Source organism: Pogona vitticeps, chromosome 7, assembly GCF_051106095.1.
Source record: "Pogona vitticeps strain Pit_001003342236 chromosome 7, PviZW2.1, whole genome shotgun sequence".
Lineage (NCBI taxonomy): Eukaryota > Metazoa > Chordata > Lepidosauria > Squamata > Agamidae > Pogona > Pogona vitticeps.
The window spans coordinates 28,988,356-29,015,385 of record NC_135789.1 but is presented as its reverse complement, the minus strand read 5'-3'; the positions used below and the strand labels follow the sequence as shown (position 1 = coordinate 29,015,385).

The following is a 27,030-nucleotide window of genomic DNA, read 5'->3' as shown; positions in this document are numbered from 1 at the left end:
CCGTTCAGGAGCACGAACCCCTTCTCCCCCCCCCGCCCTCCTCTTTTCAATCTGCTTAATGGGGGGGGGTTACACGGTCTTCCGAGCCCCCAGGAGGCCAAAAGGCTCACAAAACCAGGGGCGCCCCGTCACCTCAGGGACCGGGGCTTTCCAACCAAGAAAGAAAGGGGGGGAAAATCCGAGCGCTCTCGAAACCCCGCCCCGGAGAGAGAGAGAGAGAGAGAGAAGGGGGGGAAGGGCGCGCGCCGCCTCCAACCCGTTCCCCTCCCCCACCCCGGCATGCCGCGGGACCGAGCACGCTTCAGAGCGGGGGCGCGCCCGGCGGAAGGCAGTACAGTAGAGTGGGGGGAGGAGAGAGAGAGAGAGAGAGAAGAGGAGGGAGGGAGGGGTTGCCTCTTGTTTGGGGGGGGGAAACAGGCTTCATTAAACGGGGGGGAACAGAAGGAGGAGGAGGAGGAAACGCGGCAAACTGAGCGAGACGACGGGCTCTCCGCCTTCGCTTTCCGGGACAGGTAAAGGAGGACCTGGACGAAAGGGGGGGAAGGGGCGGGGCCTGGCGTCATGAGCAGAAGCCAGGAGAGCGAGCGAGCGCGCGTTCCCGGAGGGAAATCAGTGCCGGGAGGGGGAGGGAGGGAGGCTCGGTCGCGTCGGGACGGAACGGGTGTGCGCATGCGTTCAGGGGTCCCGGCGGGGCGTGTGCACGAGGGGGAATGGCGCGCGCCTCCGTAGCTCCCGGGGGGGAGGGAGGAGGGCACGGGCTCGCGAGGCTATGACGTTGCATCCTGGGAAGGTGTGCGGGGGGGGTGCGCGGTGAGGGAGGGGAATGGTTGGATCCTGGTTCCAAAGCGGAAGTGGGGGCGGGGAGGGAGAAGTTACTTTTATTGTACAGTACATGGATCTATCTATCTATCTATCTATCATACATTTATTATGGGCTGACTCCACTTTGTCAAGAGCACCCGCATACAGTTGTATTAAAAATAAAGCAGAATGTATGTGGGAACAAGTTTATACAGAAGCACGATTTTACTCCTTAGAAGTAAAAACAAAATAAAAGTAACAAAATTTAAAAGAGACAAGAAAAGGGGTGGCACCTTAAACACTAATTTTATATGGTTTAACGTGAGCTTTTTGTTCACGAAAGCTCACATTAAAAAATATAAAAGTCTTTAAGGTGCCATCCCATTTTTGTCTTTTCTAAATTTGTTATTATTTTTACTTTTATTTTGTTTCTACCTATGATGCTCTCACAGACTTAACATGACTACCTCTTCTGTCTCTCCAAATATTTACTCCTTGGATCTTTGTTGTTATTGTTCTGGAGGTCTTTTTTCCTTCCTGCCTTCTCCTCACAAGAACATCCAAAGGAAGGCTATTTGATTAAACGTATATACTGTCCCATTAGTGCTTCCAAAACAAGAGTAGGTAATAACCATTCTTAGACCATAGAAATACAAAAAATGGAAGCTTTTTCGAATCGTGCAGATTGATCCCTTTTGCAACCCCTGAAACTTTTATCAATCACATTGTCATATGCTGCACAGAAGAAAGGCAAATTAAACTTATCATAATCATTTCTCATTTGTCCTTCCAATTTTGCTCTTGAAAGAGGGCCAAAGTAGACTCTGGTACCACTCTCATCATCAAACAAATACTGTGCCCCAGATTTTTGTAGGAGTCAGGTTGTGTGCCAGTCATGCAGTCTGTCATTAGACCTGGCACATGCCTGGTATTTTGTTATATTATCTGCAATTTGCAGATTTCACATGATTTCACTTTTCACAGCAATTAAGCTGGAGATGCCCAATTTATTTCCTAGGAAATTTCTCCATATAAAAGTATGTGCCCCTCCCTTTAAACAAAGCATCAGCCTTTAAAATATTGAGTATTTTGTTTTATTCTCTTACTTTGCAAACAAGGACTTCAGTTCTGCCTACACAAGTCTTTCTCTCCAGCGCAAACTCTTCTGTTTGTTAGTGGGACAAATCCAGGGCCTCTTTTAATTCAAAGAGTTTTTTAAACTGGTACCTCAATAACTCCATCCTTTTCTTCCCCCCCTACAGGGTCTGAACAAACTCTGAAAGTCCCCATTCTGGAAGAAACCACTGCCTTTTTAAGGGCAACCCAGGAAGCAACATGGATCACCTAGCATCATTCAGCAGTACGTTATAAACCTCAGAGATGATGACTCTTTCTAAGCAAGAATATAGCTCTTGCATTGTCTTCCCCCATGCCATAATCTGGAGGTCAGAAGTGTGGACCGTGTCCCTTTCCAGATGTTGCTGGACTCCTATAGTCTGTTGCTGTTGTCTGGGACTGATAGGAGTTGCACGGCAGTAACATCTGGAAGGCCACAAGTAGCCTACCCCTGCTCAAAGGGGAAAGCAACAGAACCTCAAACCCACCCACTCACCCCCCCTTTTTTGCTGTTTCTTAATTTGTTTTTAGAGTAATTTCAATGTAATGGCCTTTAAATATTTTATTCGTTTCATAGCAATTGTTAATATTTTACTTTACGTATCTGTCAGTTACTCACCCTGCTGGGGTCTCTGAATTGGGAGAAAGGGTGGGATATCTATGGATAGAAATAAATAAATAAATAAATAAATAAATAAATAAATAAATAACAAATACACAATATAGTAAGTTGCCTTGGGTCCTAGTTATGAGAGAAGGTAGGATACCAGTAAAATCAAGGAAATAAATAAAACCTACTTATGTAGATCGGAGTTAGTTTGCCTTTTCAGTAACCAGGAATAAGGAACAAGTTCTGCTTCCGTCTCAGAGGTAGTCTTCATGACCCAAAGTCTGCCCAGTCCACAACCCGTGAATCTCCTCCTTCTGTTATTTGGAGGCACGTGTGTCTATTGAATACAGGCATTGTCCACCCGATTGCATGCAGATGGCCATTCCATCATTATTTTGGAGGAGTTGCTGGGCACAAGGCTGACACTAGGGCTTAACCAGGACAAATGTTTCTAGTCAATCTAGAACAGGAGGATTGTCCTCCCTCCGCTGCCAGGGATCCTCCGGTGGGAAATCCAGAGATACTTTGCCACCGTGCACCCTCTCCCCAGGTCTAAACTATAAACCAGCACCTTCTTTGGCTTCACAGGTGACCCTTTTGACAAGCCGCCCTGCCGAGGATGTTCCTCTTACCTTGCAGAGCCGTACATAAAATGTGCAGAATGTGGCCCACCTCCATTTTTGCTGTGCTTACAGGTAAACTACCTTTACCAAGGGGAAGGTCACCCCGATGGGAATCAAATGACCCAATCTATGCTGTGCTCCAGGGCCGGGGAAAGCCACAGGCCCAAATAGCCAGGACAGGTGGGTCCTGCTACAGCTGCAGCTCTTGCTGTTTTACACTTTATAATTGACTCTGGTAAGACTCCAGGGTGGGGAGCCCCGCTAAGAATGAGCCCTGGGGAACTGGGTACCCCCATGTGTGTATTTCCTGCCCTGAATACTCCTCCACTTAACAGTTTTTTTACCAACATAAGTACAGTGGTGCCCCGCATAACGAGCGCTTCGTTTAATGACGAATCCGCATAGCGATGTTTTTTGTGATTGCATTGCGATGTTTTAGATGGTAAAACATCGCTTTCCGATGATCGGTAAGCGTTTCGTTTACCGACGATCGCATAATGATGTTTTTTAAACAGCTGATCGGCGGTTCCAAAGTGGCCGCCGGGTAAAGAAAATGGCCGCCCACAGTGTTTTCGTGCCCTTTCCCCGCTTACCAGGCAGCGAAAATGGCAGCCGCATGGAGGATTTTCGCAGAACAGTGATTTTTTTGCCCATAGGAAAGCATTAAACATGTTTTAATGTGTTCCTATGGGCTTTTTTGTTCCGCACAGTGACAGATCCGTGTAGCGACAATTTTTTCAGAACGGATTATCATCGCTATGCGCGGCACCACTGTAAAAGGAAGCTGCCTGCTGGAAAAGTTTCAACTGAAAGCCAGTTGTGAAACAGGCTCTGTTTGGGATGAAAGGGCATTTCTGGAAAAGGGGGGTAGGGAGGGGGGTATAGACCACAATGTCTCCTTTTTCCTTACCTGATTCCTCGAGCCTCTCTGCAGAAGGGACGGAGAAAATTAATGGAGAAAGTCCTTGTTTTTCAGTGCTTCACAAGAGGATTTGAGTACAAGAAACACCAGAGCAACCACACCTACGAAATAATGGTAAACACACAAGGCTGATTGTCCTTCTTCATCATTGTTCATCTCTAGGAGATTTACTGGGTTGTATTTGTAGAACAATAATGGATGCCTTTAAGTCAACCCTGGGCATTTGCAGCTTGCCTTATCAGATCAGGTTTGTGACCTCTGGAGGGAGTCACTGAGCTACATAACACAGTTACGATACTGGACCTCTGGAGGTGCAGGGAGAAGGCAAAAACTCTTTCAGCAGGCATTCTCTCTTGTAAATAAATGTTCAAAAATTATTTTCTAAAAAAGCAGTGTGTTTGCTTTGATCATAATCTTCAAATGATCGTAGCAATGGTAGCAAGACAAGTCTATCACTTTTTGTTAAAGCAGGAGTGAGGGATGTTCAGATGATTGGGAATACAGTCTACAACCTCATCTAATTGGATGTGCTTGCTGTGGCCTCTTAAGAGCTGAAGTCCAAAAGATCCTTTAAGGCAGTGCTTCCAACCCTTGGGTCCCCCAAATGTTCTTGGGCGAAATCCTGGCCAGCCCAGTGAGTGGTGAAGGCTTCTGGCAGGTTTTAGTCCAAGAAGAAGATCTGGGGATTCAAGGTTGAGAACCACAGACCTAGAGGGCTGAAGCTTCCACCTTGTTTAAAAGCAAACAAGGTTTAGGTCTTCTATCTGCTACCAAAGTCAATGAACCCTTTAAAAAGTCACAAGACATAGAATATGGGTGAGCCAGGTTTGTTTTTAACTAGAACCCCAAGAACCCTCCCCCTAGAGTCACATGGATGGTTGGCTGGCCAAGATCTCCCACCTAGAGTCAGAGACTAAGACCAGAATTAGAGAAAGGCAATCTTGTTTTCTTCTTGTTTAACCAGTAGGTGTTCTGGTGGTTAAACCACAAGGAGTTGGAAACCACTACTGTTCTACTCCCAAGTAAGCCAAAAATCGACCAATAGATTCTGAATCACCTTCTGCCCTTTCCTGCTGGGGATGCATTAGTTTACTCCAAAATATACATTATCCTGAATAGATGATGCACCAATTCCGGAGAATGCAGATAGCTTCCCTCTCCCCCTAAAAGGCAAAAACAAAAAACAAAAACCAAGAGTATCAGGAAATAAAGGATGTATCATCTGTGAAACTTAACCATACATGACTAGCATGATAAGGTGGTTGAAACTGGTGAAGATGTTTCTAATACCTACTGTGGTCATGGTGATTTTTCCTTAGTTCTGAGAAATAAGGGGGTTGACAGGGTATTCTTGTTCCAAAACCGGACCTCCTTCAGCTGAAGACTCCTTGAATCAAAAGCAATAAAAGGACAAGTTTTATTTGGGCTGAATCTGGTTATGGGCATTGGGATCATTAAGCTAAGTTGCTGTCTAGAGTTGGATATGTAGGAAATGGGAAGACTTATATTATTTTTTCTTGTGTGCTTCAAAATAGTGTTGCCATCTTGATGGCAATTGCCACTCCATGAGAGTCAATAAAACTTGAGCACGCCTGAGATTCCAGGCAAAATTAATTACTTTCAATGCTTTCCTTCCTCTGCAGACTTCCAATTTCCCTGTTCTTGATCCTACTTGGACAGCTCAGGAAGAAATGGCCCTTCTAGAAGCCGTGATGGATTGCGGCTTTGGAAACTGGTGAGAAGCAATGACTTATTAACCACTGGAAATTCCTTTTGTGATCTGCCCAGCTTCATTGCGTACGCAGATGATGGCGTGGTCGTTCTTTTATAAGTACTTCACCAGCATTCCTGTCCTTCTTACAGGCAGGATGTCGCCAACCAGATGAGCACAAAGACAAAAGAAGAGTGTGAAAAACACTACATGAAGCACTTCATCAACAACCCACTCTTTGCATCCTCATTATTAAATCTGAAACTTGCCGAAGAGAACCAGCACACTGACTCGGCCATTCCGTTTTACCGTAAGTGTCCATTCCAGAGAAATGGCGAGTTTTCCGTTATTGTGCTTTATTTCTATGGATTTTCACAGGCGGGATGGAGCACAGCTGCACCCATGATATAACGCACACCACTATGTCACATGGCTGAACTCCCACAGGAAGTCACAAGCAGAGTAGGCTTTTAAAAACCCATGGAGGCTTTGGTGAGTCACCATCTTCACTGGGCTTACTCTAGCTTCAAATTACTACTGATTTCAGTCAGCGGGTAACCTGTGTGCGTTGAAATCTTCTATAAATGTCATAAATGCAGGACTCCAGATATGGTCCCTGTGAACACCTGTGACTTTGGTTTGTTTCTTTTTTTTATTACCCTGCCTTTCTCCTTAAAAGGACCCAAGGGTGCTTAGAACAATTAAAAGACAATATTTAAATGCTAAAAAGGGTTAAGTATACCCATATTTAAAAAGAACTAAACAAGTATTGTATTTAGACCAGCTGTTCACAACGGGGACCTTATAGGCCCATTCAAAGGAAGCCACAGCCTGGAAACAATTCTCCACACACCGCCTTACAAGGTTCGTGGATGGAAGAGCGGTTCCTGTCTTCCTTGTTACTTGTCCTAGTACAGTATTAGGATTTGACTGCAGATGGCCCCATACACTTGTGAAAAAACTTAAAAAGTACTTAGGTCTAGGCTGCAGCCACCTGCTCACAGACCTGAGGAGGAAGTCCTTTAAGCTCTGTGAAACTTACTTTCGAAAACATCTATAGAACTGCGCTATTGAATTTTTTTTCTTATTCTGTTCCAAATGGTAAGTCAATCAAGAACAGTAAACTGAACTGATTCGTAACATGTGATGTTCTGTTTTTTCCCCCCAGCTACTGAAGATCCCCCACGGCCTACCTTTGATTCCTTGCTCTCCAGGGATATGGCTGGTTATATGCCGGCAAGGGCAGACTTCATTGAGGTATGAATCTCTGGGGTCAGTCTTGCGTTCCCTACTGGAAACAAATACGATCGATTGCTGTTGGTTAAATGATGTATATCTTGTTGTTGTTACTTAATTTATATCACTCTTCCTTCAACATATCTGAGCAAAACTGAGTAGGAACCAGTGCAGGTAATAAGACACAGGTACGGTTTCCACGATCCCAGACCTCATAGATGATACTGCAGCTCTGTGTCAAACCAGCCGACGTTTCTGGATTGTTTACAAACTCATCCATACACACACATACATGAGAAGTGGATTTTGCCTCTAGTTTTGTGATATGACCTGGAAGCGGTGCCAAAGGACAGTTACATAAATCTTCTGAATAAAGGAATAAACTGGAATGAAAAACTGGTGGTACGCTCAGTGCCAGATGAGAGGAATATGTCATGTCATGGTGTTTGAGAGATTGTGAAGGGATGGATTTTAGGCTTATAAGTTTATGGTTTATGGTTTGGTTGCTTTCCATTGTACATATTTGAACAAACACATTTTTTTAAAAAAAAAAAGTGCTTGGAACTGGCTGAAGAAGTGGGTAGAACCTCTATGCTACTCTTGCCTTAAAGAAGACAGCTGGTTTTCATGCAAGAGTTAATTCTAGTAGTCAGGGTTTTATTGCATCACTGTGGTCCTGTACCATGTATTTCTGTAGAAGTAGACACCCCACGTTTCAGCTTCAAAATTGAGAAAAGAGATTACAGCACAATTAAAAGACAATGAAATCAAACCTTAGAAATACAGTGGTGCCTCGCTTAACGGGCACCCCATTTAACGACGAATCCACATAGCGATGAAGATTTTGTGATCGCTTTTCTGATCGCGTGGCGATGTTCCCTATGGGGAAAAATTGCTTTGCGATCATCACGGGGAAGCGATCATCGCAAGCGCCCCATTTTCGCCCCGCCAATCAGCTGGGCGAAAATGCGGGCTTCGAGATGATGGGGGAAAGCGCTTCCGCCCCCATCATCCCGAAGCCCCGCCAATCAGCTGGGTGAAAATGCGGACTTCGGGATGATGGGGGAAAGCACTTCCCCCCATCATCCCGAAGCCCCGCCGATCAGCTGGGCGAAAATGGGACGTTTGCGATGAACGCGCGGAAGCGATCATTGCAACGCCCCCATTTTCGCACAGCTGATCAGCGGTTCCGAAACGGCCGCCCGCTGTGTGTCCTCGCTTTAGAGGCACCAAAAATGGCCGCCCCTATGGAGGATCTTCACTTAAGGTCAGTTTTTAAGCCCATAGGAACGCATTAAACACGTTTTAATGTGTTTCTATGGGCTTTTAAAAATCGCTTAGCGACGAAATCCCTTAACGACGTTTTTCCTGGAACGGATTAACGTCACTAAGCGAGCCACCACTGTACAAACTGAGAGGGAAAGTGAAGCAACACTAAAACTATTCATAGCCCAAAAGGGGGGGAACCTGAAGTATACTTGGTGAAATACAAAACTTTCACTTAAATTAAAAGGCTAAGCATGCCACACCCTTTGTGCTGGTACCGAGGAGGCCCTGCCAGCTTTCTGGCCGGCTGTATCTTTCAAAGGCAAAAAGATAAAGAACAAGGCCTCAGAAGATCCTAATGGGTGGGCAGACACATGCAGACAGCTTGCAAATAATCTCACCCCAAACTGTCCAAAACTTTTTTCTGTAAACACCACACATTTAATTGTGCTGGGAAACATTTTAGAATGGTCGCTTGGATAACACTGAAATAATGTACTCTGAGAAGTGGATCAGGCCAGCATCTTGGTTAACTGTACAGTGCAGTACATTGGTTAACTGTGGAAACAGCACTCTACTGACCCCTAGAGGTAGTTTAAAAACATGAGAGCACATTAAAACCATCATCAAAGCAGGGGCGAAATACTGTAACTGTTTTAAAGCAGAAAACGGGTACCGTTCTTCTAACTTTGCCCCCTCGATCAGGCAGCTGAAAAAAGAGAGTCGTGTGTCTCAAAGGCATAAAAGTACCTTTTGTTTCAGCTGGCACATGTTACTGGCTTATGTGGCTAAGACAGACATTTCCTTCGTATCAGACACCTTTGGGGAAAAAACAACAGTGTGGGAGTTTGCAGTCCTATCATTGGGTCTGCTTTTGAAATACAGTGGTGCCCCGCGTAGCGAGGTTAATCCGTTCCGGATTAACCTCGCTATGCGGAATCGTCGCTAAACGGGTAGGGAAAAGGTATTGAAACGCATTAAACTTAGTTTAATGCGTTCCAATACCTTGCTTACTTACCCGTTCAGTGAGGATTCCCCTTGCCAGCAGCCATTTTCGCGCCCTCGCTAAGCGAGGGCAGGGCGTGAAAACGGCTGCCGGCAGCCATTTCCGGGCTTCCGGCGGCCATTTTGGAGCCTCCGAACAGCTGTTCGGCGGCTCCAAAATGGCCGCCGCAATACCCGATCTTCGCAATGCGGGTTTTCCCCATTGCGAAGATTGAGTATGTTTCCGTATAGCGATCCCGAAAAAGGGATTGCTATATGGAAACATCGCTATACGGTGCACTCGCTAAGCGAGGCACCACTGTACCTTTAGTGGATCAGGGAAAACATCACCTGGAAGGGTTTCCACTCCCTGGAAGCTTAGAGGCGTTTTCAACCTGCGGGAGGTTCCCGACATAAACGGAACGTACAACATAATAGATCGGGTCTGTTTCAGCCCTGGAGTTGTCTTGGGTGATTGAGGCCTGAGGCTACCTGAACAATTCTGGGAATTAAAAACTTGTCGCTAAGCTCCCTGCTATTTCTCCCATCATCTGTGTTTTTATGTTGCACGACGGTTCTTGAATATGAACTGGAGACTTCCTACCCTTTTTCTTCTGTCTGCTTTCTGCAGGAGTTCGACAATTACGCTGAGTGGGATTTGAGAGATATAGATTTTGTGGAGGATGACTCAGACCTCTTGCATGGTGAGTTTCATGTCTTGAAAGATTAGAAAAACATAATAACCTTGGTCTGAAACATTTTCTCCCTTTCCTAGCTATTATCGAACAATACATCCTAAGCGGGGTGTTTCTTTAAAAAAACTGCATAGTAGCTTTAGGCTTGTTGCACATGTCCAGTGTTCATCTTGGGAACTACATCAGTACAGACCCATGTTGCAAGGGTACACATTTTGATTTTTTTAAAAACATAGCAGAGCTACAACCGTTCCTGACACCACATCTCTTCTCTCTCAATCTTTCTCTCTCCCGTCCTCCCTTATAACTACTTAGCTACTGTTTAATTATACTGTACACTGCACCATGGAGGATCATAAGGCAATTCATGAAGCCTGTGTCAATGGCTGGCCACCATTACTAGTCCTGTTGGCCACATATGACCTCCATAAACAACGGGTGCTGTGCCTCTCAAGGGGTACTCAAGCAGAAAGATGCCCTCATGTCCTGCCTGTGGGTTTTCCAGCAAGGGCACCTTGTTGGCCACGGCAAGAGTAAAAGGCAGGACTAGATAAAGGCTCTCTAGGCAAGACTCTTCGTCCGTTCAGTCTGAACCAGTATAATCATGGCATATTATAAGAGTAGCTAAAAAGGAGACGTTTAAAAGATACAAATCAAAGAGAACTGTGTTGGTCTGTAAGGGGGGGGGATCTAAACAACATTCATGGTTTTTTACCCTTTTTTGTCATGTCAAGGAAACATATGGTGGGGGTTTGGGAGAAGGGCTAATGGCTTTATGAAGGATTTTATTCCTTTTCTCTTCTCTCCCTGCTCCCACAGCTTTAAAGATTGCAGTTGTAGATATTTATCACTCTAGACTGAAGGAGAGGCAGCGAAGGAAAAAGTAAGTGCCCTGCTCGTTTTCTAACTTTTCCCAAATGAAGCATGCAATTGTAAAGATGGACGTAGATGTGAAAGGAAAGAGGCTGTGTTGCTTGCCAATGGATCTGATCCATTTCTGTGGGACCAGAGGAAACAAATGGTACTGTGCTGGCTGGGGATGATGGGGTATATAGTCCATTGCATCTGGAGGGCATAAAGCTGGTTGATCCACAAGGAAACCGAAACTGGGTTATTGTTGTTTTCTGTCGCTAAGTCTGTTCACAGTTTCTTCCCCCAAATAATTAAGCAATAAATTCCTGCTAGCCTGCTGTAACTCTGCGTCTCATGGTGGAAAGGTTGTACCACACTAGAAACCCAAGGATAGGTACGAGCAGTAGGAGGCAACCTATGAACTGCCCAACTGTACACATGTACAGACAGATATCCACATTCTTAATTACATTCTCCAGTTACTGTATGTCAGCAATACATGCATCAGTGCATGCATTCATATAGTGACTTTTTGCACGATGAATACAGACTCTGAAGGCACGCGACAAATAAAGTGCTCTTGGCAAGTTAGTTAATTAACAGTTGGTGTCATTTGTTCAATCAAAACTGCCTGTCTCTCTGTAGAGTTAGTTAGTGACTCTGTTGAAGAGAATGCCCCAGTTCTCTTATTCATCAAGGTACTGATAAAGGACACTCTGACACTCCTTCAGCAGATCTTTCCAGAATACATCAAGGCCCTTTTCCAACACTGCCTAACGACCAGCTATTTTCAGTGGGCTAACAAGTTCTATGAACAGAGAAAGATGGAGTGGCCATTGGGAGCCCCTTCAGCCCAGTTATAGCAAACTTCTTCATGGAACATCTCAGAAAACAGGCCTTGGCTTCGGCACCCTTCACACCCGCAGTCTGGTTCTGATATGTGGATGACACCTTTGCAATTTGGAACCAGAGTGAAGAAAAACTGGAAGAATTTCTAAACCATCTCAACAGCATCCACCCAAATATACAATTCACCATGGAAAAAGAAATAGAGACCCAACTCCCTTTCTTAGATGTCATGGTCATACGCAAAACTGACCTCCGATTGGAACACAAGGTCTACAGAAAACCCACCCACACAGACCGGTACCTACACAAGAACTCCAGCCACCACCCACGACAAAAAAGAGGCATAATCAAAACACTGGTGGGCCGTGCAAATTGGAACTGTGAAGCTCAATTTCTCAGCACCAAACTACCAACTGTGGTAGTAAATGGCTATTCCAAGAATGAAATCAAAAGAGCTATCAAACCAAGAAAACAACACCAAACTGAAGAAGAAAAACAGCCACCCACAAATAAAATATTTCTGCCATATATCAAAGGGGTCAAAGACCTCATGGAGAAACTTTTGAAAAAACACAACCTGCAAACAGTATTCAGGCCAACCACAAAAATACAAATGTTATGGTCAGAAAAGGACAAAAGGGACCCCCTCACCACTGCAGGAATATACTGGATACCTTGCAGTTGTGGACAGGTATATATTGGAACCACAAAATGCAGCATCCACACCAGAATCAAAGAACATGAGAGACACTGCAGACTAAAACAACCGGCAGTAGCTAAAAATCGGCAGTAGTTGAACATGCCCTAAAACAAGCTGGACATGAAATTCTATTTCAAAATACTGAAGTGCTGGACAGCACCAGCAATCATTATGTTAGACTGCACAGGGAAGCCATTGAAATCCCCAAACACCAGCACAGCTGCAACAAAAAAAGAAGAAAGTTTAAAACTCAACAAAGCCTGGCTACCAGCACTGAAAAATACAGCCTGCAAAAGGTCAACAAACTCTACCCAGCCACAAGGACCAATGATCACTGCACACAAAAGACCAGCTAACGACACCCATCAATCACAGTGACAGATCATCTCTCCCCCTTATCACAACAATTCACCCACAACATAAACACACTGGTCGCCATAATCACCCAAAATCCTGAAAAGGACAAAAGCTGTTCCCACAGCTATAAATACTCAACTATCCAACAAACTGCAACAGAGCACAGAGTTCTGACTCTTGTCCTCTGAAGATGCCAGCCACCGAGTGAAATGTTAGGAAGAAAAACCTGAAGAACACGGCCAAACAGCCCGGAAAACCCACAACATAGAATGCCCCAATGTTTTTCAAATATGTCTTTCAGGCTGAGATGCGTCATTAAAGGTGGTTAACGCACCTTGAATTTTCTGCCTCTCCCAGATCCCTGCTAGTTGATTTACAGGAAAGCTTTGAGCTTGCTTCCCCTTCTTTCCAGTTAAAGCCCAGGATAAAGGCAGAGACAACAAGAATGAATGAGATGGCTTTTCTGTTCTCTCACTGTCCCCTCTGGCTCAAGTTCTGTAAGATTGTAAAACATTGTTTTAAGAGATGAATCGCCTTCTATATAGTCATAAAAAGGCAGTGTATAAATCTGGCAAATAAATAATGGGGAGACAGGCATAACATTTAGCTCAGTAAGTGAATGTGCTGCAAGGTATGCAGGTTGGGAGTGGGTGGGTTAAAGATGACCACTGTAACGGGCCCAGGAGAAAAAGGCGAAGCAGAGCACAGGGCATGCGACGAGAGGAGGCAGAGGAATGGAGATGAGTGCGTGAGAACTACAGGCAGTGCAGGGTCCCAGAAAGTTTGATGATTACTAAGTGAGACTGACAGTAAGTTTCAGAGTACCAAACTTTGGGTAAAATCATATTGCAGTGTTGCCAGACCAAATAAAAAAGCTCGTAAGAGTGGGTCGTGCCCAAACTTGATTGGTCTGGGCACCTCTTTGGAGTCTTGTTTGAGGCGAAGTGAGGTGGCAATCCCATTTTGGCCCAGGAAAATTCCCTTTGGGCAGACAACCAGAAGAACAGGAAAAGGGTAAAGGATACAGTCTCTCTCTCCCTGACACGGCTAATTCTTTACTGGGAGTTTTGTTCTTGATTTTTTTAAAAAACTGAGTTGAGAATGTTCAAACTGCATTTTCTGTTCCTGATTTCAAGGGCCGGAGTCTGTGTTGCCACCTCAAAACTCTAGTCACATGTTAGAAGGGCATGAATACGTATTGGTCCAGCCCGGCAAGCTAATCGGTGTCTAACTAGCCCTCACAGATGTTTGCTCAGCCTTTCCTAAAAATTTATGTGGAGGACACCCTGCATTTTCTGTATACTGTATAGCTTTTTTGCTGCAATATTGTTCTTTATAGGTAGATGTGCTCCTAATTTAGACTGTTCCTTTCTGATTCCAGAATTATAAGGGACCATGGACTCATTAATCTCAGAAAGTTTCAGAGTGAGTACCTCAGTAATTTGTCTTAACTGCCAGACTGTCAAGGTAAAAATCCATCTGAAACAAGTGACGACTCCTTTATTACCTGTGAAATTGTCTTTGGGGGGACAGAACAGAAGAGCTGGTACATTAAATGCTTATGATCTAAGTATATTTGAAAGAGCAGCACTTCTGAAGTCAGAATCTGTGTGTTTCTGATGGCAATTTTTAGAGTATCTATTTTAATTGTATTTTAATTGTTTTATCTTTTATTGTATTTTAATTGTTGTAAGCCGCCCAGAGACCTTTGGATAGAGTGGGCGGCATATAAGTTAAATAAATAAAGAAATAGACACAGGACTTGGTCTGCCCCTTTAGCAGAAACCTTCTAGGAGCCCCACATAAGAGCGGACAATGAGTTAATTTTTTAAAAAGGTAGAGATACTGGTCATGGGTAACAGAATTATGGGACTGCAAGAGAGAAGGGATTTGGGGCTGATGATCACTGGCAAAATGCAACACTCCTTTGGCAGCATCTGTAGCCTGTCTCTGCCCAAGATTAAATATGACTAAGTGGTGGCGCTGCGGGCTAAACCGCAGAAGCCTGTGCTGCAGGGTCAGAAGACCAGCCGTCGTAAGATCGAATCCACGCGACGGAGGGAGCTTCCGTCGCTTTGTCCCAGCTCCTCGCCAACCTAGCCATTCAAAAGCATGTAAATGCAAGTAGATAAATAGGTACCACCCCGTTGGGAAGGTAAAACGGCGTTCCCTAGTCACGCTGGCCACGTGACAACAGAAACCGTCTTTGGACAAACGCTGGCTCTACGGCTTGAAAATGAGATGAGCACCGCCCCCTAGAGTCAGGCATGACTGGACTAAAAAAATGTCAAGGGGAACCTTTACCTTTTAAAATCTGTTATATTCCTGTCTCTTCTGTTGCCATGAGAGTTTTGAAAAGCTTCCCTTTTAAAAAATAAAATAAAATGCTGGATCAGGTTGTCTAAGCTGACTAAGCTGGCCGTGTGATTCCGGGACATTTTCCCAAGCTCTGATCAGTGTCTTCTTCCCTCTGTTCTCTATATCCAGCTAAGCATGTATTTTGCCCATGTCCACGTCTTTCTTACAGTTCTGGAAAGGAGGTACCCAAAGGAGGTTCAAGATCTGTATGAGACCATGAGGAGCTTTGCAAGAATCCTGGGACCCATGGAGCATGATAAATTCATAGAAAGCCATGCATGTAGGCACACCTTGTCCTCTGTTTCTCGTCTTTGCGCTTTTACTTGGGGGAAGGTTTCTGTCTCAATGGAAGCTGTACAAAGGCATCCAACCCCTCTACCAGATGTCTGGACTGAGAGGGTTGGAGGCTTGTTTATCGGGAAATATTGAGACTTATTTATCAAGTCACCATCTATTAATGAAGGAGAAGACAGGCTTTGGAGCTGTGCCAGGCTGTTAAGTACTAGATGGCTGGGTGAGAGGCACAGGGTGCAGTATTTGTCTAACGGATGTATTAGAAGTTCTAAAGCCAAATGTTTCTGCTTCGAGCTTCTTCAAAGTTTAAAGCCGAAGTGTTTTGCTTTAAAACTTTTAATACATGCTGTGTTAGGAACTCTCATGAAATACATAGTTTTAAGTTGGGGTGGGCGATCTGGAAGCACCAAAGATGCCACTTTTATTTTGGCTGGCAATCCCAGCTTCCCCCCCCCCCCAAAAAAAAACCATCAGAAATCGATGACATGGCTTCAGGGATACTTTTTTCAGTTAGATTTAGTGTGATTTTTTAAAAAAAATTAATTTATTTGCTAATTAGTGGCTGCTTGCTGTTTTTGTTTTTCCTTAACATCGCTCTGCCTTTCTGGCTTAATTGGATAAGGTAGTCATTAATCACTGTATTTACTTCTCAGTAAATGACTTCTGCGTTGACTGGACTGTTTATCCTTTTCTTTTACATACCTCAATGGTTGGGGGCTGTTCAGGCATCCAAGACTCACTGGTTTGCAACCGCAACAAGCCATCAGAAATAACAAACAGTCCAGTCAATGTGGAAGTCATGTTCCAGGAAGTCAATACATAGATTAATGACTTCCCGGTCCAATTAAAATACAGTGGAGGCCCAGAACGGCAATTTTAAGCCAAAACAAAACTGATTCCCAAATAGTAATTAGTTAATAAGTTGAAATAGCACCAAGATTAGCAAAAAATAAAAGTGTCCTTGAAGCAGCACCTCTGATTTTCAGAAATGGATTGCACAGCCAGTTTTCATTGGTTTAATTTAAAATAAATCAATAGGGGTTACAAAAATGAATAGAGAGCACATTGTTTGTTTGGAGCGGAATGCATATGTTGATGTACATATATATAGAATGCATACATGCTTTCCAGGGTTTTCTCCTTGGACACAAAGGCTGCTGAAAGCTTTTGAGTTTTTAGTCTAAAACCTGCATTTTTATAAAAAAAAAAAAAAAAACACTCAAAACAATGAGGTCACCATGTTTTTCTTTTAGGACAAGAGGTTAGAGAAGGAAGCGAAGTTGGCAGAAAAGGCTCCCTTAGGTCAAAGAGTCCTTGTGTATATTGAACAGACTAGAGAGATGACATTTGGGGAATTCACCAACCTCCTTATCTCAGCTCCAAAGAATTACTGTTTTTCTTTTTCTTCACTTGTCCAGGTTAGCCTTGCTGGGAATTTAGTAAATGGTTGTTCTGGGTTTTTCGGGCTCTTTGGCCGTGTTCTGAAGGTTGCTCTTCCTGACGTTTTGCCAGTCTCTGTGGCCGGCATCTTCAGAGGACAGCAACCTCTGAAGATGCCGGCCACAGAGACTGGCGAAACGTCAGGAAGAACAACCTTCAGGACACGGCCAAAGAGCCCGAAAAACCCAGAACAACCATTAGATCCTGGCCGTGAAAGCCTTCGCGAATTTAGTAAATATCTGTAACTTTTTATTATCGGAAATGGTACCTTGTACAAGATGGAATGGAATAAACCGAGCGATGTAGATTAAAAAAAGAGAGACCAAAGTCAAGCATATTTGCTAATTAGTCCCTTGAATAATATAAACACAGTTAATGCAAGCTTTCTGGCTTTCAAAATGGAGGAGCGATGCTTCAGACTAACAAACATGAATAAGTTGGAGAAACCTAGTCTCATGACCGTTTCATAATTGCTCTTGCATCCAGAACCTGTGATGTCTTCCCCTCCCACCCCCAATGAGGTGGAAATACCTGCAGAGTTGAAGTGTCCACACATTGCTAACCTATAGGAGTTTTGCAGCCACCCAAACCGTGATTTTAGGGTTAGAAAATCTGTGCCCAGAGAAGACTAGTGACAAGGCATCCGTTTTGTGACCATCCTCGATTTTTAAGGAATGGTCATTCAGCACTGAGTCACACGATGCCGACTTCACTGCTTCCTTCTGTGGAAGTGGTTTCGCCTCAGAGGCTGCCTCATTCTCCCGTCATCTACTCACCAGCGTGCTTTGCATAATTAGCCATCTTTAATTGAACTTAACCACATTCCAACAACTGTCATTTAAGTTGTCACTCCGCAACATTTCCTCTTAATTCCTCTTGAGTGAAATTCCCCAGCCCGCATCGACAACATCAGTGCTGTTTTCCCATGTTCCACGTCGGCTGGATTCAAAGCCTTGGGAGTGGCAGCTTCTACAGACCTTTGGATCTGATTTTCTTTACCTTCCCTAATTATTTGCATCAGGGAGGTTTTTTAATTAGCTCAGGCTCTCTTTCATGTGGCAAGTGTGTTGTTCTTCATACCTCCAAACGAACGTACAGACACACCTGCCACATGCTTTGAGAAGAGTTTTGAAAAGTTACATTTTTGGGACTACATCTCCCAGAATCGCCAGCCAGCAAGGCTACAAGCCACAGGGGGTTGCTGATTGGGGGATCTGGGAAATGTCATCTAGGAAAGGGGGGGAAGGAACTTCTCAAAAGCTCCCTCTGTGACATTTAATATGTAGGAGGCTTACACTGCTTTTTTTTAATGTGAAAAATATTAGCAATTACACAGTGAGTGCTTTGACCTTGTTAGTGTGAGACAGATTTATATACTGTATTTGGGAGGGATTTTTTTAACAAAAATAAATTACAACCCCATCTTTCTGTTTACCAAGCCTTCAACACAGCTTATAGGAAAATCGATCTGTTGCATAGGAAACCGTCTTACCACTGCAGCAACTTTCAGCCAGTTTTTTTTTGGGGGGGGGTCCCTTGGGGGTGGGGGTTTCCTTATCACCTCTTAGCTTCTCAGGTGACTCAGAGATAGCAGAGACTGAACTGAGCACCTTCCGAACACAGAGCAGTTGCTTCCCAGTGCCCTGTAGGTGCAAATTAGTACCATAAAGGTTCAAGATCGAATCGTTTCATCGTTCTACTATTCCGCTAAGGTATTATTAACTTGTGTATTTTACAATTTGGGAGGAGGTCAGGCTGAGTGAGAGCGGCTTGCTCAAAGCCGGCTTAGTATGTTGATGCCCTTGGAGGAACTTCAGTGGTGACTTTGCAAGGCTTTGTTCTGAACCATTAAGCCTTTTTAAAAGGGTGTGCACCACCCTTTCACGTTTGCAGCTCCTCTGAGGGATTTTCCCAGCATGGTGTGTACTGTGCTGGTTTGGGGCTCGGCTGCCTGAGTTTCCTCCTACAAGGCCCTCCATGGATAAACCTAAACAGCCCATTTAATTAAATTAAACCTGCCTTATTTTTTTTGCTCGAAGGCAGGCTGTTAAGAAAAGAATACACTAAACCCAAATGGCTTTTTTCTTCCCATCTCATGCAAATGGGAAAACAGTGGAGTTTGAGCTGCGAAAGGAAATCAAGAGGCTGCAAGAGTACAGGATAGCAGGAATCACCAGCTTCTGCAGTAAGTACACGGTGGATAACTTAGCCAAGGGCGGGTTGTGGTGCTGGTGCGCAGTAATGTTAGAGAGGCCTGAAATATGTTCATCTTAGTTCGCGGGGGGGGGGGGGGGGGAGGGGTTGGCAAATCGGAATCCCTGACCTTTCAGGTATGCCTCAGATGATGTTGCTAAATCCTGTAGCAGTGACCAGTTTTGAATACATGGAAGCACTGGCTAACTTAGGATCCCATTAACACCTTTCTTCAAAGGGCTATAGTAATACATTTCTGGTCATTAATGCCACAGCTTCTTGTTTGGGGGAAAAAAAGAATCGCTGACTCTCAATCTGCTCCGTCAGTAGACTTAGGTATCACAAAGCTTTTCGATTCTGCTGAGAGTCGCAACTTCTAGGGTAGGTGGGGGCAGCTTCAGGTTTAGAGACAATTTTTTTTTTTACTGCAGGATTCTCCAAGTTTGGATGTCAGCTTCTAGTTTTAAAAATGAGTATTGTTTTCTGTTAAACCCTAATAGGGAGTATTCCTATTTAAAAGGTGAATTGGCACTTCTGGTTCAGCAGCAGCAGCAGCATTTTATCCTTTATGCTGGGCGGGAGCCTTTTTTTTTTTTAAGGGATGTGGGAAACTGATGAGGCTGGAGGCCATAAGACAACTTGGGGGAGGCCCCATGGACACACACCCCCGGAGGGCCCTACTTTGCCCACTCTGCATCATGGGTGGACAATGCCAGGAATGTCCTTTAAAGTGCCCCTGGCACACACACACCCAGATCTCCAGAAAACCAAAAACAAGAGCCTGAAATATTTCTTGCCCCTGGAAGTCTCTGAAAGCAGGGATTTTGCTCAACCTTCTGTGGCTTCCAAAACCAGATGGGGCCCTATAAGCACCTCCCGTCTTGAATTTTCTCTCTTTGTTATTTTTGTTAATATGGCCCGCTGTGTGTCTTGAGGGAGCCCTGCGCCCTCTGAACCGTCTCGCCCTGGCTCCAAACACCAGGGACACATCTTTCAGGCCCCACAAGGGCAAAATTCACTCACAAACCCGGACCTACTGGGGCTGCCTGCCCATTTCATGACACCCCTGAAAATCAATCCCCTTGAGCCATCCTGCTTCCGCCCGGAGTACTAACCTGCATTTGGTTGGCCCAGGTGCACGGACATACGACCGCCTCAAGACGACGCGTGAAGAGGAGCGTCTGAAACGTACCATGCTTTCCGAAGTCCTCCAGTACATCCAGGACAGTAACGCCTGCCAGCAGTGGCTCAGTCGACAAGCAGATATGTATGTCCGCAGTGAGATCAGGGTCTGGCTTGCTAATGTTTTGCGGTGCGACCAGAGTAACTCCAACATGAAGCAGCTGCTTCAGAAACCCAGAACGAGCTCTTTCGTTTGGGGAGATTCCCAAGGGGGGAGGCAGCTGGGGAGAAAAAGACAACAGAGTGTTTTGTGACACCTGAAGGGTTCACACATTCCATTGGGTTTGGTCTGGTTTTGCACAGTACAAAATGGGCCGCGCAGTCCACAGAAACCTGTGTCAAATAAAACTTGTTAGGCTCTTCTTTGGTTTTGTTTGAAGAACTAACAAAAAATTATGAGAAGGTGGGAAAACGGTTCGTGTGATCCTTTCTTGAGTCCAGTGAGTCTAATCTGCTACATATATTATTTCTCATTTCATTTTCAGCGATTCCGGCCTGAATCCTACAATATCCCTTTCATCAAATTCAGGTAAATGTGGGTTGCTGTCTTTTCACCAAAAATCAGCCACAGTGATTGGCTTCATGCTTACTCTCCACCCATATAAATACTCTTAGAAATGTGGAAACAGAGACCCGTGCTCATTCACAATCAACGCGTTCACTGGCCACCTGCCCCAATATTCATCGAAAAGACTCGGGTGGCCTACACTGAACCATTTTTTGGAACCATCCCTGTTTCCTCCCATCTGCATTTTCTTCTCAAGGCTTTTGATCCAGATCCTGAACCAGGGCCATTAAAAAATGAACAGTCTCCAGAGAAACACAGTGTCCTATCGAGCCACAACAGCTAACACATACCATGCAAACACAGACACACACACTTCCTGGTATGTGGCAGGCTAGCCTGTTTGTCTAATATGTATACCATTCTCTGTCTCTGCCATACATACCATTACATGTCTACCTTGTCACTTTGCAGATACAGTACACTACTCATAAAATGCCCCATATCTGCCCATAAAACATAAAATAATGTTCAGAGGCTTTTTGGTTACCGTTGTGAAACCAGTACAGTCTCGGTATAATAAGAACAAAAGAAGAGACCTGCTGGATCAGGCCAAGGGCCCATCGAGTCCAGCTTCCTGGATCTCACAGTGGCCCCACCAGATGCCTCTGGGAGCACACGAGGTAACTGGAGACCTGTCTCCCGATACCCCTTCCCTTGCATCTGGCGTTTTGAGGTACCTTTCTTCGAAGCCTGGAGATTATACATTCCCATCATGGTTTGCAACCTGTGATGGACTTTTCTCCCAGGAATCCGTCCATTCCCCTTTTAAAGGCATCTAAGCCAGATGCCATCACCACGTCCTGTGGCAAGGGGTTCCCCCTGAGTGGAAGTCCCCTGGTTTTATATTATAATCAGTAAAGATGGCAGAAGAATGGCCTTAAGCTCTTCATTTTTGAGTGCTGCTTGTGAGCCCCTCAGAATTAAAGGGAAGCAGCTCAACCAGGGTGCTGTTTAAAACCATGACAACAATAACAACGAGAAGCACAATGACACTTCTGTCTTGCCAGCTCATTGCCTCATAGGGCTCTTTCCGCATTGCTCAGCTGCATACCTCCAGTGACTACATCTCAGAGCCCGAATGAGCTTCAGTGTGAGTAATATAGCGCCATGTGATGTGCGTCTCATTTGGTACCTGGATCCTCAGTGGAAAAGGTGACCTAAGCATGATGGCCGTGGCTGACTGACATCAGTTGCCTCAGTTGGTCCATCATGAGGGCAGAAAAGAAGCCAGCGCATTCGGAATCCTGGGAGCACTGGGTTCAAATACATACTGTGGATTTCCTGGTGTTCGGCTACAGTCATACCTCTCAGGCTTTGATGCTGCGGGCAACCACTCCAGGAAGTTTGTAACTTGGAGCCGGGCCTCCTCTGGGGTGGCCACCTCCTTGTGCAGCTGTAGAGCACTGCCATCAGGCCCCTTCCCTCCTAATATTCAGAAAGCACCTAAAAACACTAGTTTTCAGGGAGGCATCTCAGGATATCCTCACATTATAACTCTTTTCTACTTCATATTTTATTATCTTTTGTAGTTTGTATCTTCTCCGTTGCTGCCATCTTGAGTGTTTAGCTGTGCAGTTCGTGTATTTGATTTTTTTATATATATATTTGTGGGTTTGGTTGTTTAGTAGAGAGATAGATAGATAAGCAAACATGCATAACATTTGCCAGGAATTACATAGCATGCGACTCTAATGATAGTTCCTTCCTGGTAAATATGATTGCATTCCATTGATCTCAGTTAGGGCTTACCTACTGACTAAGCGTGTAGATTTGTAATTTTATCCTGCTAAGCTTTAAAGAGCGGAGCGGATAATAAGGAAATGCATATATCTCCAGCAGACTAAAAATAGTTAGGTATCAAATTTTCACACACACACCCTAAGCTTCTCTTCCATATGCAGTGAGATCCCTTTTGTCTGTCATACTAACCCAGGGACAGTGTTGCAGATCTTCAGCCATAAATTTGGGAGCCGCACCCCCAACACCACTTTACAACTGTAGCTTTCCCCACCCTTTTAATATCTGCCAAACCAATCTTTATTATAAGAACTCAGAAAAGAAGACGACGAAACAAAATGCACATTGAACCTATTAAACTGATCCAAAAAGTGTAGCAATATATCTGTGAAGATTCTCAGTCATCCAGGTGAGGTTATCTGGAAGTTGAGTCATGGCAACTGGGCTTCGTCCCTACTCATCCAGGTAGAGGCTGAAGAAGCAACTTGGATGAGTGGCGAAACATTTCACCTTCCAGTTGCCATGACTCCTTCCAGGTATTAAACTGATGCATGTCTGTCTGTCTGCCCCAGTATTGTGTGTTTTGGCTGGCCGCACACTCCCAGGTGTTCAAGCCAAGGTGTGCCCCCGCACTTCAAAATCTTTTGCCCTTGGAAATGCCAAGAATGCTGCACGAGTAGAGGATCAAACTGGTTTTGTATCTTCCCCAGAATAATAAAAGCATTATTTGCTCACAATTACACATTTATGCTTCTTCACACTAATACATATATCAACATATATTTGAAAATATGTTGAATAACTTGGTTTATAATGTGAGCTCAAATGTATTGCCTGGCCAGTACAACTTCCAGCTGGAGGTGGGGAACATTTTTGTTGTGTCATGGGTGACCGTCTCCTGGGGTAATCTGTCAAGGTCACACACTGGTTGCGGGGAGAGAAATAACTAATGGTAGGCAAGACCCGCCCCCTCCCCCCTGAAGGGTCAGACTGTTTTAGAGTCCATCTTTACCATCAGCAGTGGATCTCTCATAAGAAGTAAAGGACAATTTTCTAGCTCACGGTTTCCACTCGTTAACTTGGTTTTGTTTGGTCACTGGGAGGTAAACAGGGGATTAATTTGCAAATCAGCATACTGACGCGGAGTTCTGGTGGAATGTGTCTCAGGAGGGATAATGTTTTGTCACTTTCTGAGTGGCATGTGCATAGTTTGGCCTTTGTTCTCTCTCTTTCTGCTCGTTCCCACTTTTCTTTCTCTTCCTTCCAAACAAAGGAAGGACTCCTTTTGGCAAAGATCTGAACTGATTGATAGCAGGGGGCCTTTTGACAAAGGGTGGGCTCGGGTTTTCATCACACGTGTGCAACAGTCCTCTGTGGACCTCCACCATTTCCAACGTCCTGCGTACCGTCCTTCCATTTCAAGTACTGCCGCCTTTGCCGTGTAACCTTTGCTGACATTTGTGTTGCTTTTATTTTCCCACTACAGGTCGGAGAAGCGCCCCTCCGTTGAACCTCACTGGTCTCCCCGGGACTGAAAAACTGAATGAGAAAGAGAAAGAGGTACGTGGGGAACAAAGGGAGAAAGACTCAGCTTCTCAGCGTTTCTAAAAACTTAATGAGTCTTTTCCTGGGACCATTTGATCCACTAAAAGTCCGGTAGTCACACACATGGGAGTAAGGCCCACTGAATTCAAAGTGACTTAACTTTTCTGAGTAAATGTACAGGATTTCAGTGTAACTGGCTTCGGGGGTGCCTTCCTCTGCTTCTTCCAGTTGAGTAACTGGGGGCAGCCTTTTCCTTTGGATCTCACAGCTTTACCAGATAGGTTCACCAGCTGCCTACTAAATTGGCATTTTTGGCAGCTTCTAGCATTACAGGTAAACATCCATGCCTTTTGTGAAGCTGAAAGGAGTTCTGTTTTCTGCGGCTGTTGTTCTGCTCCTGCTGCGAGTTCTGCCAGAACATTCCTTTTTCAAAGAGGGGAAGAAATAAGCCGCTGGTGTCTCCGAGGGGCCATTACAGAACTGGGAACTTCAAAGAAGAGCCCGTCTTTGGGACCAGCTGGTGCCATTGCTGCCTCTCTAAATGGAACCAGAGACCTTTTTTTTGCAGGCTCTTATTTCAGTCTCCAGCAGAGGCCTGGGGGCTGCTTTGTAATAAACTTCCATCATGTTAAGAACTCCTGGCTGTATAGCCTTACGCCGCAGCCCATTGTTCCTGCTCTGTATTCCTGGACAAAGCCAAGTACCACCAGATTAAAAAGAAGCCAACCTTGGTCTGGATTTGAGCTCAGGAAGTTGGGGGGGGGTGTTAAGGGACAGCTGTCTTTGCTGGCATCTCTCCACTGCGCAACATTAGTCAGCGTTAGACCTCCCTGATTTAGTTGTATTTCCGAGCCTTGTTAAGAAGTAGACCATTCTGCAACCTTTCCAATACACCAGAATGTAGTTGGAAGCTTGGAAGCCAGGGGGTTGCTTCTCTCTCTGTGACCAGAGACACTAAACCTATCCTTCGTCATCAGATGATGAGGAAGGGGCCCTGCCTTGTAACTTCTTTATATTTACATAAAGGTAAATTATGCTGAAGGGACGTGGTGGCGCTGTGGGCTAAACCGCAGAAGCCTGTGCTGCAGGGTCAGAAGACCAAGCAGTCGTAAGATCGAATCCACGCAACGGAGTGAGCGCCCGTTGCTTGTCCCAGCTCCCGCCAACCTAGCGGTTCGAAAGCATGCAAATGCGAGTAGATAAATAGGTACCATCTCGGTGGGAAGGTAAACAGCGTTCCGTGTCTAAATCACACTGGCCATGTGACCACGGAAAGATTGTCTTCGGACAAACACTGGCTCTATGGCTTGAAGAGCGGGATGAGCGCCGGCCCCTGGAGTCGGACACGACTGGACAAAAATTGTCAAGGGGAACCTTTACCTTTACCTTTTTAAATTATGCTGAAAGACGTCTTCAGCATTGTGGCAGTCGATAGGGTTGCTGTAAACATCCACTCCTGGAGCTAGGGCTGATCTGCATGTTATTTGGCACTTCTTGTAGCTAAATTCATTGGATTTTTAATTTGGAAGGAGTCTCATGGCATACTGCAGTCAAGACTCTGCTCATGATGTCAGTTTGATCCCAACGGGTTCAGGTAGTTAGCCCAACATTGATTCAGCCTTCCATCTGAGTTTGGCAAATTGAGTACACAGTATACTTTGCACGGGGGGGAGGGGGCACAACATGTCATCTGGATCAGTGGTTCTTAACCTTTTTGAAAGAAACGCCCCCTTGAGCCATTGAGGAAGTTATCATCGCCCCCCTCCCCGCGGTGATGTTATCTTATTTATTTATTTATTTATTTATTTATTTATTTATTTATTTATTTAAGACACTTAAATCCAATGACCCCTGAAAACAAAATTAAATTCCAAGAAAATGAAATGCCCCCCCCAAAAGTAACATTTAATGATTTAGTTGCAAGTGAATTTTAAGACACAAAAAGAAATATAAAAAGGGCATAAAAACAAATTCAGGAACTAAAAATTTCAAGACAGAAAGTCTGAAACTAAATTAAAATTGGAGGAAAATATATATTCATGCACAATGTAAAAAGGCTGCAGCCATCTTCACAGGTTTGGCTTGCTCCAGCGCCCCCCTACCGCCCCCTTCTGCTCCAGCACCCCCACGCCGCCCCTTTTCATTCTACCGCCCCCCTGAAAAATGAAATCGCCCCCTGGGGGGCATTATCGCCCACGTTAAGAACCTAGGATCTGGATGATTAAATTGTGAACTGCCCAAATTGTGAACTGCTTTTAAATATTATGGGACGGTATTTAAGCAGCATGCTTTCCTTTAATTTGTGCAGGATTTTTGCAATCTGAAATAGAATCTGATGGGCTAGTGAGTCAAAGCAGCCCTGAAAATATAGGATGTGGAGGAGAGAATATTATGATGGGGATGTGTAAAGTGCCTGCTGTCTTCTCTCCCAGCTCTGTCAGGTGGTTCGCTTAGTTCCTGGAGCCTACCTGGAGTACAAAGCGGCCTTAGTCAATGAATGTCACAAACAAGGAGGCCTGAGACTTGCCCAGGCTCGAGCCCTTATCAAGATCGACGTCAACAAAACCAGGAAGATCTACGACTTCCTTATCCGAGAAGGATACATCACCAAAGCCTGACAGAAACTTTGGGGGGCGTCTTTGGCGCGGCTTTCAAATCCATGACGGCCTTTCTTTTTGAAATGGTTAGTCCTGAAAAAGTGTGACGGTTCACACGTTTAAAAAAAGAAAACAAATTTGACAGAACTTTGCTGTGTAATATCCTGTTGGCACGAGGCTGCTATGAACTTTTTGGAAAAAGTTGTGGGACCCCATCGTCTGTTATTAAAAATACATGTGGGCATTTGCTTTGTGGACCTCTTGTGCCAGAAGAGAAGGATCAGGGAAGGATTTTTCCTCCCTTGCACAGAACTGCATCACTTCATGCTCAGCTTCATGTGGGAGAACCAGCAGAAAACACTCCACATATGCCCCCCTTGCATCTTGCATGCAT

The 27,030-nt window shown here is 44.7% G+C and overlaps 2 protein-coding genes and 1 long non-coding RNA gene across 3 annotated transcripts in view; 1 reads left to right on the top strand and 2 right to left on the bottom strand.

The window, feature by feature from the left end:
* ACACA (acetyl-CoA carboxylase alpha) overlaps nucleotides 1-5,235 on the bottom strand; it is a 179,953-nt gene extending 174,718 nt beyond the window's left edge. The window contains exon 1 of the mRNA XM_072978512.2: nucleotides 4,061-5,235. The gene's annotated coding sequence lies outside the window, so the exon portion shown is untranslated. The remainder of the gene's footprint in view (nucleotides 1-4,060) is intronic.
* On the top strand, nucleotides 298-26,880 carry TADA2A (transcriptional adaptor 2A). Its single transcript, XM_020786849.3, has 16 exons — nucleotides 298-512; nucleotides 2,064-2,161; nucleotides 3,116-3,222; nucleotides 4,127-4,186; nucleotides 5,716-5,807; nucleotides 5,936-6,093; nucleotides 6,952-7,040; nucleotides 9,901-9,973; nucleotides 10,784-10,847; nucleotides 14,104-14,147; nucleotides 15,250-15,360; nucleotides 18,928-18,999; nucleotides 20,142-20,274; nucleotides 20,675-20,718; nucleotides 23,981-24,054; nucleotides 26,472-26,880. The coding sequence occupies exons 2-16, from the start codon at nucleotides 2,137-2,139 to the stop codon at nucleotides 26,655-26,657; spliced, it is 1,332 nt and encodes a 443-aa protein (XP_020642508.2). The 5' UTR covers nucleotides 298-512; nucleotides 2,064-2,136; the 3' UTR covers nucleotides 26,658-26,880.
* On the bottom strand, nucleotides 6,422-20,410 carry LOC144583995 (uncharacterized). Its single transcript, XR_013537973.1, has 2 exons — nucleotides 20,123-20,410; nucleotides 6,422-7,074 (listed from the first exon to the last, which is right to left on the bottom strand). It is a non-coding gene; the product is annotated as an uncharacterized LOC144583995 (long non-coding RNA).
* Nucleotides 26,881-27,030: the final 150 nt, after the last annotated feature.